The 16,088-nt window shown below is 42.5% G+C and overlaps 1 protein-coding gene across 10 annotated transcripts in view; it reads right to left on the bottom strand.

Annotated features, from left to right (window-relative positions):
- Positions 1-16,088, bottom strand: part of CAMTA1 (calmodulin binding transcription activator 1) — a 1,103,644-nt gene that overhangs the window by 20,536 nt on the left and 1,067,020 nt on the right. For 5 of the 10 annotated variants that reach the window (XM_049877793.1, XM_049877787.1, XM_049877789.1 and 2 more), the window contains 6 exons: positions 9,433-9,587; positions 6,370-6,566; positions 5,889-5,967; positions 5,064-5,373; positions 4,135-4,319; positions 633-820 (listed from right to left, as the gene is read on the bottom strand). In XM_049877793.1, the coding sequence (XP_049733750.1) occupies positions 633-820; positions 4,135-4,319; positions 5,064-5,373; positions 5,889-5,967; positions 6,370-6,566; positions 9,433-9,587 (1,114 nt within the window). Of the gene's footprint in view, positions 1-632; positions 821-4,134; positions 4,659-5,063; positions 5,374-5,888; positions 5,968-6,369; positions 6,567-9,432; positions 9,588-16,088 lie in introns of all 10 variants that reach the window. The other 5 variants (XM_049877790.1, XM_049877784.1, XM_049877783.1 and 2 more) reach the window with 1 other exon arrangement.

Here is a 16,088-nt window from a genome sequence, read left to right as displayed (position 1 = left end):
ATGCCTTCATTCAGTCAGGTAAGTAGCTAAACATACTCACTACTTTGTCCTTCAATTAAGTCACTTAAGTTCATACTAAGTACTTACCTATGATGAGTTGACAACCAATCTACTCCAACTCATGGTGACCCCATGTGTGTCAGAGTAGAACTGCACCCCACAGGGTTTTCAGTGGCTGGTTTTTCAGAAGTAGATCCCCTGACCTGTCTTCCAACGTGCCTCTGGGTGGACTTCAACTTCCAACCATTCAGTTAGAAACTGAGCACATTAACCGTCTGCACCACCCAGGGACTCCATTATGGGTTTATTACTATGCTAAATACTAAACCCACTAAGTACACTATCCTGCCCTCATGAAATTTCAATTAAAATGGGGGAATAAAACAGAACTATATATTATCTTACATGCTTTGATAAAAAAAAAAAAAGCTTTGATATGGGGAGAAAAATCACTGATGAGCTCATTGATGAGCTGAGCTTTGAAAGGTGAATGGGATAAGTCCTAATGCTTTCTTTTCCCTCCTTAATAAAGTCTCATGTCATACAGCATTAATCAAATACATTCAGTCTCCCATCCCTCCATTTAAACCTGGGAATTTATCCTAGGTGGTGACCCATGGAATTTTACTGACCTGATCTGGACAGCATTTGGCAGGTGATCCACATCAGCTAGGTAAGTGGCCAGCCAGCTCATTGTGCTGCTAATAGCAGCAGTATCTGTTCTTTCCAATGCTGAGGATTCCACGGGCACAAAATTCTCCTGCTTAATTCGGTCAGGTGTAGCTTCAATAATGTGTTCTGCCAAGGTCATCATGTTCACCTGGAATCAGAAGTTCACAGAACACTTAGGTTCGAAGGGAACCTTAGAAATTATCCAGTCCTCTTTACGCACCCACATCTCAATCCAATTTACTAAAACATCATTTTAAGGTTATTCCCCAACTCACCTGAATATGCAGAGCTCCTGAGATCTGTTACTTCCAAATCCTTTACTCAAGTCTTGAAGTACTTCTGGCTTGTGCCTAGTCTCTACTCTCAGCTAGGATCAACCGATTAATGATATTAAGACTGGGTAGTCCTATAGTAAGTTGTAATACTAATGTGGTGACACTATTAGTGGCCTAGCCAATACAAAATCCCCCCTTTTCCTTGCCTAGAGAACAAACAAATCTGTCTTGGAAGAAGTACAACCAAAATGCTCCTTATAAGCAAGGATGGCAAGACTACGTATTACATGCTTTGGACATGTCAGGAGAGATCAGTCCCTGGAGAAGGACATCATGCTTGGTAATGTAGAGGGTCAGTGAAAACGAGGAAGATGCTCAATGAGATGGATTGACACAGTGGCTGCAAAAATGGGCTCAAGCATAACAATAATTGTGGGCATGGCACAGGACCGGGCAGTGTTTCGTTCTATTGTACATAGGGTCACTATGAGTTGGAACTGACTTGACCGCACCTAAACAACAATAACAGAAAACTCCAGTTTTATAAAGAGTAGCAATGTGCTGAACCCCGGAAGACAGATCATGATTGAGCTAAGGCCAATCATGATAATACTCTTCTTGATTTCCCACCCCCGTGGGAGCAGCAGTCAAGAAATCAAAATACTTATTGCATTGGGCAAATCTGCTCCAAAAGACCTCTTTCAAGTGTTAAAAAGCAAAGATGTCACTTTAAAGACTGAGGTACGCCCAACCCAAGCCATGGTATTTTCATTTGCCTCATACACGTCCAAAAGCTGGACAATAAATAAGGAAGACCAAAGAAGAATTGACGCCTTTGAATTATGGTGTTATTGAAGAATACTGAGTATACCATGGACTACCAGAAGAACGAACAAATCTGTTTTGGAAGAAGTACGGACAGAAAGTCTCCTTAGAAGGGAAGATGGTGAGACTTTGTCTTATACACTTTGGTCATGCTATCAGCAGGGACCAGTCCCTGGAGAAGGATATCATATATGGTAAAGACGAGGGTCAGCAAGAAAGAGGCAAACTCTTGATGAGATGGATTAACACAGCGGCTGCAACAATGGGCTCAAACATAGCAATGACTGTGAGGATGGTGTGATGGAGTGGTATTTTGTTTTGTTGTACTTGGGTTTGTTAGGAGTTGGAATCGACTTGACAGCATCTAACAAAAACATGCAGCTAAGGGGACATGTAACCCTCCTTTGAGTGTCTGATTTTCATCATGTTTGGAGATTTACTATTACACATTTATATTTATGGAGCCCTGGTGGCGCAGTGGTTAAGAACTATGACTGCTAACCACCAAAAGGTGGGCAGTTTGAATCCATCAACTGCTCCTTGGAAACCCTATGGGGCTGGTTCTACTCTGTCTTACGGGGTCGCTGTGAGTCAGAATCGACTTGACGGCAACAAATTTGGGTTTTGGTGGCTTATATTTATAAATATGGTTCTAGATTGTTTAGTATTGGTATCTGGTATTGGTTCCATCAGGAATTGTCAAAAACAGGTTTGGCAAACCATTACCAGGCCAAATCCAGCCTGTTCTTGTAAATATAGATAGTCCGACCTACAATGCATTCCAGTTACGAAAAATAGCACTTACAACCATCCGTTGTTTTTTGTTTTTTTACGTCTTATCATTAGTAATATGTACTACACACAATGTTGCAGCGCGTAACTTGCTGATGTTATCATGCTCAAGTCAACCCCCAAAGACAAAGATCAGATTTATAAAGATATTGATAATAAAATGCAGTAATAATGAAAACTAAAAAAAAGTTAAGGTGCTTGACTTATGTCAGAACTGACTCACAACGGAGTCATCAGAACAGACCCCTGTCAAGTTGAGGGCTACCTGTAAAGTTTTATTGGAACACAATCACGCTCATTCATTCAATATTGTCTAAGGCTGGTTTCCGGCTGCAACGGCAGACTGAGTAGTCATGATTCTCATCCTGTGCTCAACAGCAGAGGGCTGGCAGGAAGAGTCCCCTGGGATGCAATGAACAGCAGTATTGCAGCCCTCAGACCTCTCCTAGGATATGCTGGCCACTATATGAGACCTCTTACTCTAGTTTCCCCTACTCTGGCTAAGCAAGCAGGTGTCAATTTGGCAGGATGAGGGAGTAAGTACATTCCTGGTGGCACTGGGCAAAGAGCTGAGCTGGCAAGCAGGCCTCTTCCAAGCTGCAGTGTTTGGTGGTGCAGGTGACTTGGCACTCTCCTCCATGCCCTTCCCTCTCCCTGCATCACTTCTATAAGCATGGGTACCCTGCTGAATTCCCAGTGGGGGTAAAGTTGTTCCTTTTACATTTGTTTTCGGTTTTAACAATGTTGAAAAGAGAGTTAAACCCATGTTCTTAGGTTGTGCTTTTGGTCTGACCCTATATAGTATATTGTAATTAATGGAATTTACTTAATAGCCCAAACTCAGGTTTACATCGTACATAGTCTCTCGATCAGTAACGAGTTTAATGCCCTAAAAGGATTCTGGATTTTCTAGATTTAATACAACCCCCCGCCCCCAAAACAAAGACCCATTGCCATCAAGTTGATGCTGACTCACGGCAACCCTACAGAATAGAGTAGAACCGCCCGTATACAGCTTCCAAGGAGTGGCTGGTGGATTCAAACTGTCGACCTTCTGGTTAACAGCTGAGCTCTTAACCACTGCGCCACCAGGGCTCCAAGATTTAATATTAGGGCAGTCAATTATTAGCTTTAAGGATATTTCACTGTACCTTATGAGAACCTGACACCACAGGTGCCCTTTACAATAACTACACGATCACTACTCCAACCAAAGTCACTTAGATAATTAAAATTATACCCATAGGCTTCCTGTTCCAGTTAATCCAGGGCCTTGACTCTATAATAATTAATCATTAAAACAGTGAAATCACTTGCTCTGGATGCAAGGAGGAGAGAGGAAGCTGGTATGAAGAGGGAAGGCTTTGCTGAGACCTGGGCCACTGGTATTTAGGCTCTATTCACAGCGCTTGTTTCGATGAGTGAAAATGCAGTCCCAAGTAGAAAGGCGCTCCAACATTCTTATACACGAGGCCAGGCTTCCAACTCTTCACTGGCGAGAGGATTATGACCGTGGAAATTGACTGTAAAGCTCAAAGAAGCTAAGCCACACCAGCGTCTGCAGTCTTACCTGTATGTCATCCATGGGTTGTGAGCACTCTTCGTTTTCTGCACTATCACGGTAGGACCCCATTTCTGTATTCACCACCTCTCTGTTAGCCATCATCAGGACACTCATTGGTTCCCGTGGACGCACCTGTGAAGGTGCTGCATCCTTTCCTACACTGGTCCCCTTCGGATTTCCAGTCACCTGTACTGTAGACACACCAATGTAAAGATCTTTGGAATTCCACTTTACTACAGGCTGAGATCCAGAGGCTTGGAATCCTGCAGTCTCTGGAGTGGGAGGGGAGAATTCCCGGCTGTAGTCCCTCACTCCTTCACTGGGGCTGATTGTCTCAGGGACAGACTGCTTAGAACTAGGGCTCTGCTTCCTGATATTTGGCTGTTCCAGACTCAGTGCAGTGGAAAGCAGCTTCTCCTGCCTTGCCTGGAAGTACTCAGGGTTCAATTTATGCTTTTTGGGAGCTGGATAATCTTTGTGGCTCTCACTGCTGTAGTAATTAGAGGGTTCAGACCGAGGTCTTCTCAGCTCTGAAAAGTACAGTAGAAAGGATAGTCAGGACAAGCGATAAAATTAGGAATCCTAAAGAATTAACACTTTCTCTATGCCTGAGGGACACAAAGCGCAAAGCCGGAACTCAAGACGCATCCCTACTATTTAAATATTCCCCAGCAGCATATATTGTATTCAGATAATCCTCCTCCCAAAAAATTGTATTTCATGTGTGGACATAGTTTTTTTTGCCTCCTTCTGTATGATTTTGGGGGCACTATGCATTCTTGAAGCTAAAAGGAAAAGCGGAAGCAGCAAAATAAATAAATAAATAAACAAACTGAAATGTAGGTGACTATCTTATGGCCCCTTCTCAGAGCAGCTGCGTGAAAGCAAATGGGAGATCTGTCAAGTTCTGAGATGTACAAATTTTGAATGTTTACCTGGATTGGTACTTGCAATAACAGTGACTCCTTTGGGAATTTCCGGAGAGCTGATGGCATCACTGTGCCACTGGGCCATCCAGCTATTAGGTTCTTCGCTTGGAGGGCAATGGATTCTGGAATTCTGTCCCAGCTGAGCCTGCTCATCTCTCTGCAGATGCTCCAGACACTCTGCTAATTTCACATGACCCCTTGACCTGGCAATCCCCAAAGGCAGCCTTCCTAGAGAGTCGGGAATAGAGATGGCCCGACGGTCCCACTTATATAGAACAACAGCAGCTTCCAAGTGCCCAAGGGCACATGCCCACATCTAAAAGACAGGAAGGCAAAACAAGCTTTTCAATAAGAGGTTAGAAACATCTTTGGTTCTTGTCATTGCTGCCAACTGACAAACTGGTCTTGGCTAGCAACCTCAATGACGTCAAAAAACATTAAAATGACAAAGTATCTTTTTTTCCCCCCTATGGGGCAGTTCTACTCTGTGCTATAGGGTTGCTATGAGTTGGAACTGACTCGACGACTATGGGTTTGGTTTTTTGTTTTGACAAAGTACCTCTGATAAGTGTCATATGACAATACAAAAAAAAAAACCAAACCCATTGCCATCAAGTCGATTCTGACTCATAGTGACCCTATAGGACAGAGGAGAACTGCCCCACAGAGTTTCCAAGGAGCACCTGCTGGATTCGAACTGCCAACCTTTTGGTTAGCAGCCGTAGCACTTAACCACTATGCCACCAGGGTTTCCCATACGGCAACTGGGGATAACATAGCCCTCTGCCAAACCGGAAAGCTCCGTGGGGGAATAAATGAACACTGCCTTACCAGAGGAGTGCACGAGAAGTGATCCACATTCAAGGGGTCAACTTCCAGTTCCAAATCAATGCTATCTGCATGCTTTGTGCTGTAAGGGAAAGCACCAGAAATTACTGCACAGCGTATAAAAGGAAATACCAAAACACTATAAAATGTGATAAAACCCCACAAAGATGAAACCAAATTGGGCGTCTAACATCCCTGCTATGATGAAACACAGTCCTGAATTTCATAGAGAGGGTTGGATCCTCCACCTGGCTAGTGGCCTGAAGAAAATGAAAAGCCCAACTTTTCTAAGTTAGTATCTAGTTCAGTATTTCTTGGGTGGGAGTTGATAAAAAAAATCCCTTGGAAACTGTCCTCACAGCAAGACCTTTGCTCCCAGGCTATAAAGCTTACTGACTGGCCAGGTTTCTCTCCACTCATGGAAATACCCAAGGAGAAGCTGCATGTTGAGGATGACCATGAGTCGTCTGTACCACAGCCTTACCGCCATTTGATGAGGGTCTGGATTAGAGTAGCATAACCCTGGGCAGCAGCCAGGTGTAAGAGGGTCATTCCACGGAAAGTCTTTGAATGGATCAAATGCTTGGACTTTGCCCAGCAGGCTCGGCTCATCATCTTCTCACATACAACCACCACACGGCTCTCAAAGCAGCTCCCCAAAGTCCCAGGCCCGGAAGCACACTGTAAGTAAAAAGTGCCTGTTAGGATCTGACATTTCATACCACAGGATGACTTAAAGGCCCTCCAACAAGCCTGTATTTTGATGTAGGGGAAACAAAGGCTTTATGATTAGCAACTCAAAATGGAAAATACAAAACTGAAAATAAACACCATGAAACAGAAAATAGAGTGTGCCTAGTTTTAGTTCAGTAGCACGTATCTGCAGTGGTGGCACAAGGTAATCCTCCACAACTCCAAGAACATCAGAGTCAATCTATTACAGCTGACACTCTGATTGTGAACTTCATGCTGATCCATCTCAGGAAAAGTATACACTGCTAAAAAAAAAAAAACGTGGTTCTAGCCTCCCAGTTGAAGTAAACATTGTGGGTAGTCAATTTCTGTCAGAAAGCAAAGTAGAGTAGCTTTCCTAATGTTGCCGTGTGGGAAATACATCCCTTGCTTCTTCTGAAAGAGAATTAAGTCACTTGCATGTGGATTTTTTTTTTTTTCTGTAAAGACACATTTAAAAGAATCCAATAATAGTCCAGTCCTTTGTATAAGGTCAAAAGTGCACTGGGAAAAGCATTAGAGATCTTGAAATTTAAGTGTTAGTAATAATAATATAACCTGTGGATCACAACCATCTGTTCCCCAACCAACTGCGGGGAAAGCGCAGGACCAAACAGGGCAGTGTTTTGTTCCATTTGTGCACAAGGTCTCCACAACCTGGGGGTCCGACTCGATGGTAGCTACAGCCACAATAACAATAAAGGCATATAGGAAAGAGAAACTCATTGCTTTTAACCATGTGGCTTTCTTCCCTTGGATCAGCTTTAAACGAAGAAAAACAAAATCAAAGTTGATAACCGGAACAGCTTACTTGAGGCTTTGGGATAGTAGTTCTAGGCTTAACCCCACCCACCCAGTGCCTAGGCTTAATACTCCACAAATAAATAGCCCGTCTAGCCCAATTCTCATCTCTGGTGTTGGTGCAGAAGTATTTTTTCGCGTAACAAGCCTCATAAAATTCAATTACTACATAAATACTGCTGCTCCTAATTGCTCTTTATTTTTAAATCTAAAAAAAAAAAAAGTCTCTGAAAATAAAAGGCAGATGATGGATGTCATGTCATCCTCATCAGAGCTGTCAAAACATCTTAAAGGACCAGAGCTGGGCAAGCGGGCGGTGGCCTGACCTTGACTCTTAAGACCCAGACGGCACCACTTCATATATGCCAATCAGATCATATTCATGGTACATGGAAATCAGCGGGTAGTGAACAAAGAAGGAACTTTTTGTTATTACTTGCATTAAACAAACACAGCTATGGTCTCTATCACGTAATGCAGACACAGCCATTTATCAAAGCCAATTTATATTGATGAAAGAGTATTCAATAGTAATTGATATGGGATCAGGTTATAACAGGCCGGCTGCTCATATGCCACCTTTGTTAGTGAAAGGAAAAGAATGTTATGGGAATCTCTTAATTCAACCATTTTATATCATGCAATGATTACTACTGCTCTAAAACTTAGTAGTATCAGGTAAAAGAGAAGCCTATCTTACCCTTAATAATGTTTTACTGTGTGCCAAGCCTTTTTCCACTGATTTCTGAGGACAGGGGAGAAGAAGAAAATTCTAAAAAAAGGAGTTTAGGTTTTGGGTATGGTATACTATTCTTTGTTTTCACCTATTATTACTATTAAAAATATTGCTAATACTTGATATTCATAAGGATCAAAAAATGCTCACTTAAAATACGTAACTGTTCAAAGGAAGTCGTCATTCATCTTGAAGAGGAGGAGGGGGAATTACTTGAGCTTTTTAGGCAACAATTCAATAGTGGAGTTAAGACTCATCACCCATCCCTTTATGTCTAGGGTCTGTTGGAAAATAATTTCTGCTACGAGACTTTCTCAAAACGAAGTCCCTTAATGAAATTTACATAAAGCCACCAAAACTAATGGGACTCTATAAAATATTTGGTCATTTCCCTGTACTTGGCAATCAATATAACACATTCTTGGTGGTATTCATGGAGAAGCATGTGTGAAAGATGATACAATGCATTCTGTCATTCTACCCTGGATAATTACAGAAACTGTTTCTCTGGGCCCTTTTCCTATTGATCTTCTTGAGCTTAAAAGGCTTATGAATTACTTAATTCAATTATGCTTTATATTTATACTTAAAATAGGGATAAAATACACAAAGTAGAAAGATTCAGTTTAATTCTGTATTCTAGCACATCTGGGTCACCATTTAGCCTGTACTTTTTATTTTTAATTGGGTGTCCTCAACTCCCACTGCCAGGTAACAGTCGTGAAATCTGAGATCAATAAAAATAACTCAAGGATTACCTATAACCAAACCCACTGCCATCAAGTCGATTCCTTTCAGTTGGCAGGCAACCGCTTAACCATTGTGTCACAAGGGGTCCTACTCAAGGGTTACCTGTACCCACTGCCGTTGACACGATTCTGACTCATAGCGACCCATAGGACAGAGTAGAACTGCCCTATAACTTTTCCAAGGAGCGCCTGGTGGATTTGAACTGCCCACCTTTTGGTTAGCAGCTGTAGTTCTTAACCACTATGCAACCAGGGTTTCCACTCAAGAATTAAAAAAAAAAACAAAGCAAAACTCAAGCAACCATTAATAAAGGTAAACAATTGAGAAGGCCCACGTTCCAAGGCTCCTTTCATATTATATAAGGATTATAATACTTAGAAGCATAGATACTGTAGAGTACTACCTCGGATTTTTTGTCTAAATCAGGAAACGACAGCAGCAGCAAAGAAGGGACTTCTGATCACTGCCTCACCACTGAATCCAAACATTCAACAACAATGAGAGATGATTATCAACACAGACTCTTACCTGAGCTTGACTTGCTCCATTCCCACTCCCGCTGCCACCTCCACTGCTACCTCCTCCTCCAGCCCCCTGCTTGTGCTGCTGGGATCCCGTCATCTCAGCCATCCTCCTTTCCATCTGCTCCAGTCGTTCTAGGATGGACATCCTGAACTGGTTATCTAGGGCAGAACAGGAGTAAGAGTGAGGCTGGGTTCCAGAAGAAGAGCGGTTAACATATGGCCTATTCAAGCTTGCAGGATGGGCATCCAAGGAGAACTGTCATTAACTTAACCAAGTCACAGAGCCTTGTCCCGGCCAGGTCCCTCCAGCATGGTAGTGAGTCCATCACCTCACATAAGATCGTAGCATCTACAGTTGCCCAAAGTTCTTGGCCAAGGGAACGGATAACTCCTTTTTGTCAAAGATCTGTTTCAGGTTCTTGGCACCCCATTTCTTTGCCAAATTCCCCAATGGCAATATTGAAGAGATGTGGTAGATGGGTTCGTACAGTGATCAATTTTATTTAAATCAATGGAAAAAAGCAATTATAGTAGGAGAGAAGGATATTAGTTAAAAAGAAGATAAATAGTATATGTTTTACCCAAACACCAAGTATTTACAAAAACAAACAAACAAAAAAGATTCAGGCTCTAGCTGTATCATTCACTGTCTGAAATCCTCACACATTTCTTTTTATATGTCACTCATCTTTTCAGAAAGAAACACAAATAGGTATCTCACATCTACATGAGAACACCATCAGGATGTTATTGTTGGAGTTAGATTGTAAGTCAAGGAGAAAATGTGATTCTATGCTTCTTTACTGAGATTAGAATATATACATATATCCACATTCATGTATTTGTACCCACATGCACACACACATATATTAGAGTTAATAAAACAAACAAAAAACAAACCTGTTGCCGTCAAGTCGATTCCAAAACATAGCAACCCTATAGGACAGAGTAGAACTGCCCCATAGAGTTTCTAAGGAGCGCCTGGTGGGTCTGAACCGACAATCCTTTGGTTAGTGGCCGTAGCACTTAACCACTATGCCACCAGGGTTTCCATATTAGAGTTAGGTTACATATACATGTAAATGAAAGGAGCTACAGTCATTACTAGAGCCCTGGTGGCACAGTGGTTAAGAGCTATGGCTGCTAACCAAAGGCCAGCAGTTCAAATTCATCAGCTGCTCCTTGGAAACCCTATGGGGCAATTCTACTCTGTCCTATAGGGTCGCTATGAGTTGGAATCAATTCAATGGCAACAGGTTTGGGTTTTTAAGTCATTATTAAAATCACCACTTACATTCATTCAACAAATTTTAATAAATGCTGTGCCAGATATTTACCAGTGAGCATGACAGAAAATGCCTCTTTCTGCTATAGTGCAGTCAGATCATAAGGGAAGAAGGCAGGATAACATGAAAAGGAGTGACTGCGGTTAGGAATGGTAGAATTTTGACAAGTCATGAAAGGTGACACGAGTTTGACCAAAAAGATGAGGAGTCAGGCATTCTGGGCAAGGTAATAGCAAATGCAAAGGCCCTGGGGCAGGACATTCAAGGAGGAGAATGCTCTGTGGCTGAACTGTAATGAGGGGAGTGGGAGAAGATGAAGTTGGAGAGGCGGGCAGGGACCAATAGTGATAGTTGTTAAGAACTCTGGAGCCAGACGTACAGGTTTAAATCATGCCTTTTTTACTGGGTAGGTCATATGCTAGCTGTATAACTTTGAACAAGTACCCTTTTGATGCCTCAGTTTCTTTAACTCCTAAGTAGGGATAGTAACTGTGCTTACCTCAGAAGGTTGCTGTGAGAATTAAATACGTAAATGCTCAGAGCTTGGTAAGTTCTGGGTAAGTGTGATAGCTGTCATCATCATCATCATCTCCAGGCAAAAGAACTAAAAGACTTTATAAATCGGTTAGGAGTCCCTGGATGGTGCAAATGGTTAATGTGCTCAGCTGCTAACCAAAGGTTAGCAGTTCAAGTCCACCCACAGGTGCCTTGGAAGAAAGGCCTGGTGATTTACTTCTGACAAATCAGCCACTGAAAACCCTAGAAAGCACGAGTCTATTCTAACACACATGGGATCACTGTGAGTCAGAACTGACTTGATGGCAACTGATGGTACTGGTAGAAACTGGCTGAACAGCTGTGGTAACACAAATCCCACTCAAATTGATAATGGCAAAACTATATTCAAAATACAGCCATTTGAATCATGAAAAGGAATAATCTAGAAAAGTAGTATTTTATCAGCATTCCTTATTAACCTGACTATAAATTCTAAGACTAGTGAGCAAAGCTTATTAATTCTACAGGTGCTAGTATTCTACATGAAATAAAATAAGCAGAGCTAACACTTCTAGAACACTTTGTATAGGCCAGGCACCATCTAATTGCTTTACATATACTAGCAAATATACTCTTCCCAACAACCATGTCAGGTAGGTACTGTTATCCCCATTTTATAGGTGAGAAAACAGAGACATGAGAAGGTAATTAACTTGTCTGGCTCTAGAGAGCTGGAGCCCAACCACCATATGATAACGGGAAGGAAAAGTAGAGCAAGGTATGGGAAGAGAAGAAGCACAAGCACTGGCCAGTTTTGCCCTTAGGAAGATAACATTCTTACTCTCCAGAAAGCTCAGCTATAATAAAAAGATAGTAAATACTTGTTTGACAGGAAATTTTTCAATACTGACTTAATATTATCAAACCACTAATTTTTTTTTTTTTTTAAAGCAAGAGGAGGAAGACTGCTTCTCAAGAATCACAATATTTTCTAACAAGCTATTTCCAGAAACATTAAAAGAAAAATTCTTCATCTTTTAAAGTGGAAAATAACATCTTTGTTCCAACGTCACACGTACAGACAGATACAGTCAACATTTGAGGAGCAAGCTGCGAAGCATCTTCACTCCCAGTCACCAGTGGGGAGGTACCCCTCATACATACTGTACGTGGAGATCTTCATCCTGTGACCACTAGTAAAACCCAGTGCCGTTGAGCACTAGTAGGGAACACAAAATGACTACAGAGGTGTCACTAGTACCCCTACTCCGGACTCCGCGCCCTCTCCTTTATAAAATGGAAAGCCTTGCAGAAGGTAGGACTCTGTCACTTGAAGGCAGCTGAAGACTAAGGCGTTTACCTTTCATTTACAGTGAGATTCAAAGCAGCCTCGCGGTTATCCTTTGTGGCACCTCTGTCAATTCTCCCTGCTTATTCCTAACAATATTAAGTCAGACAACCACTGATCTCTCAACCCACTCGAAGGTACTCATGTGTCCCACTGAAATGGTCTGGCTTCATTTTAAACTTCTATAGCCATCGGCTTATTATTTCTTTGGCAAGCCTACAGATTTGGCTCCTATTAAATGAGTTTTCAGTATTCGTATCACTTGTTTCTGATCCCTCTGGTGCCCACTGGCCGTGGCTGAGATGAACATTCCATGTCATGAGAAGGGGCGGGCCAGCCTGGAAGCGCTCCTCCCTGGGCTGCCAGTGCACTGTCTGTCAGGCGGCTTTGTTCTGGCGGTGCTGCAGTGTGCTGCAGTGTAGTGCGCCTGTCATCCTCCCGCCCCCAGGCCAGCGGTGGACACTGCAGAGACAGACTCCTCCCTGACATCCCCGAGCCAGGCCCTGCCCACGGCATCCCCAGGTTCAAACACTGCAACAGTGGACTGATCTGGCATCTGCCGCAGAGGTGCTGGGCTTTGTTTCCTGTCTGCAATGTTAAGCACCGCTCCCTGTTGCTATGCGGTTCCCTCTCTCGTGTTACTAAGCTGCTCTGAGAAGCACTTCATGTAGATACTCAGAAGCAATTATTTGCCTCTTAACAAAATTATATCATGTGTAACAGCATCTCTCACGGCTCTCAATTCTAAACAGGGAGAGCAGTGATAACTGAAATAAGAGAACAATCACAAATGGAAATGCTAGAGCCAGCATCCCGGAGAGAGCAGGTCTGTGGTGCTGTGCTGATCAAGGATCAAAGTGATTCTGCTCCCTTCTCTCCCCTTTGAGCAAGGCCAGAGTATAGCTCCTCTGTTGGTGGCTTACTCGGATGCATAAAACGATAGGTGTTCACACTGCCATTACTGCAAAGTCAAAAGCAACAACTTTATGCTTGTTTTGGCTTTACAGCTTTACCATGATAAAACACTTCTGTAACCTTGAAAACATTATGCAGACTGAAAATAGTCAATCACAAAAGGACAAAGATTATATGACTTTGCTAATATCAAACACCTACAATAGGCAAATACATAGAGATTAGAGTTTAGGGGGCAGGAGGGATGGGCAATGGGTAATCACTACGCAGGTAGCATCGAGTTTTTGTTTATGGGGATGGAAAATTTGGCAACTGAAACTGGTGATGATTGCTGGTGATGACTGCCCAACATGACCGATACAATTGGTTTTATTGAATTGTACACAGAAAAATATTAAACTGGCAAATGATGTGTTTTCTGTATTTTTACAATTAAAAAAAAATTATTGTAAAATACTTGGCAAATTCAGAGCTATGTATCTCCTTAATTGCATACTGTGTGGGATTGCGGGGATAAAGGGAATATAAAAATTTAGAAACATATACACAAAAAAGTTATTTCTGATTCTGTTAAGAATAAAAAGATACATTTTAGATATATTTATTCATGCACAGATGTTTTTGAGCACCTACTATGTGGCAGACAATGAGGAGTACCTAGAACAGTAGTGAAAATATCCCTGCTTCATTTAAAAAAAAATTTACTGACCAATAAAAAATTTCTGCGGCTGGAATGAGCCCACATTTTTAAATTAATACGGGGTGGGGGTAGATCTAGGGAGCTGATGAATTTGGCCTCAGTTCTCGCCCATGATGTTTCGCAAAGCCAGCGGTGACCTAGCTTTGAGGGATTCCCAACCGAATGTCTTTAGCAGAGTTTGGGTGAAGCAACTGAACTACTCCATCGATGAGAACACTACTGCACAGAAAAAGGCCCAGAGCCCATGTTTCCACGAGCACACGTAAGAACCAGACGTTGTTAAAAGCCACACAAGACTCCAGAGTTTCCACAAAGAAAGCCCGTCCTTTCTCTAGCTCCTGCCCTGTAGTTCCCAGATTTCAGTTCTTATCCAGAAGCATTGAGCTCTATTTGTCTCACCGAAAGAACAAGTTACTGCTTCATCACTGAAAGGTACTCCCTATTTGCCAAAGTAAGTGAACTCCGGACAAGGGGTACAGAGCAGAGACGCACAGAGGTCTGTTCTTGGTGACAGGTGTCGGCCCTCTGTTGGGTATGTGAGGACAACAAACAAGCAGTGCGGAGATAAACACAATCATCCTAAGTGCTTTGCCTGAGAAAACAAAAACTTAAAATAGTATTTTCACACATACATGCTTCGCTCAAAAACAGTATAAAAGATTCACTTAATAAGAGTCCCAGAGGTATCAATACAAAGTTCACTAAACTTTGTTGCAATGATATCCTGGTTTCAAGTGAAAAAAAATGGTAGAACTTTTGTGGCTACAACAAAAGGCTATAAATGTAGTTTATACACTGCAGGGGGTTGTATATGTGAAAATTAGACTTAGAATTTCACTGAGCTGTGAGCGCTAACCTCTTCAGTGCAACTGGAAGCTCTCTGAAGGGCAGTGGTAATAGGCAAAACCAAAGGCAAACTCTTGTTTTAGGCGGAGGTTCTCCAGCTCTGAAGCCTCCCTGGATAAACCACATGGGACCCCGGGACCTAAAGACTGAGGCATATGTCTGCCTGGAACTTGAGGTGTGAGTCTAGGCATCCCTTCCTGTGGCACAGGGCTTGCCCCTGCTGTACGCCGTATGCTACCCCGGATTGACACCTTCTGCTCATCTCAGGTATTCCTCTGGACCATTGGTTCTCAGACTTTAGCAGACATCAAAATCACCTAGAAGGCTTAGTAAAACACAGATTATTTTTGTTAGGTGCCCCACTTTCAGAGTTTTTGACTCAATGGGTTAGAAACTACATTTCTAACACCTTTCCTGCTGGTCTGGGGTCACATTTTAAGAACCTCTGCTCTAGACCCCTGCCTGTTTCCACAAGGGGAAGAATGAATCCTCTCTCTTCACCCCAGTGGAATGATCCAAGAACCACCTGCTTGAACAGAAGCAGAGATTCCTACCCAACATGGACACATGAGAACTGCATCATCCACACTAGCTCCGTCAACCATCACTGGGTACACACTCTCTCCTCAAGCACACAGCCAATCGAGATCTGCCAACACTTGAAAACTATTTTAAATCCACCCACTGCACTGCTCTCTACAACAACCATTCCCATCACATCTTACCTCTTTTGGTACTTTCTTCTTCCCTCAGCTGACTAAATGGCATGTCTGTTTTTGCCTTATTTCTCTTTAAAGCAGCCGTTGACACGTGTGGTTTCAGGGAACGAGGAAGAATACTTTCATCTATCATGCAGCAGTTCTGTCCCACTAAATTCAAGATGGAGCCCTGGTGGCACAGTGGTTTAGAGCTCAGCTGCTAACGAAAAAGTCGGCAGTTCGAATCTACCAGCCGCTCCTTGGAAACCCGATGGGGCATTTCTACTCTATCCTACAGGGTTGCTATGAGTCAGAATCGACCCGACTGCAATGTTTTTGTTTTTTTTAATATTCAAGACATGTGCACAC

This window comes from Elephas maximus, chromosome 3 (assembly GCF_024166365.1).
Source record: "Elephas maximus indicus isolate mEleMax1 chromosome 3, mEleMax1 primary haplotype, whole genome shotgun sequence".
Classification (NCBI taxonomy): domain Eukaryota; kingdom Metazoa; phylum Chordata; class Mammalia; order Proboscidea; family Elephantidae; genus Elephas; species Elephas maximus.
This window is presented reverse-complemented; position numbering and strand designations above follow the sequence as displayed.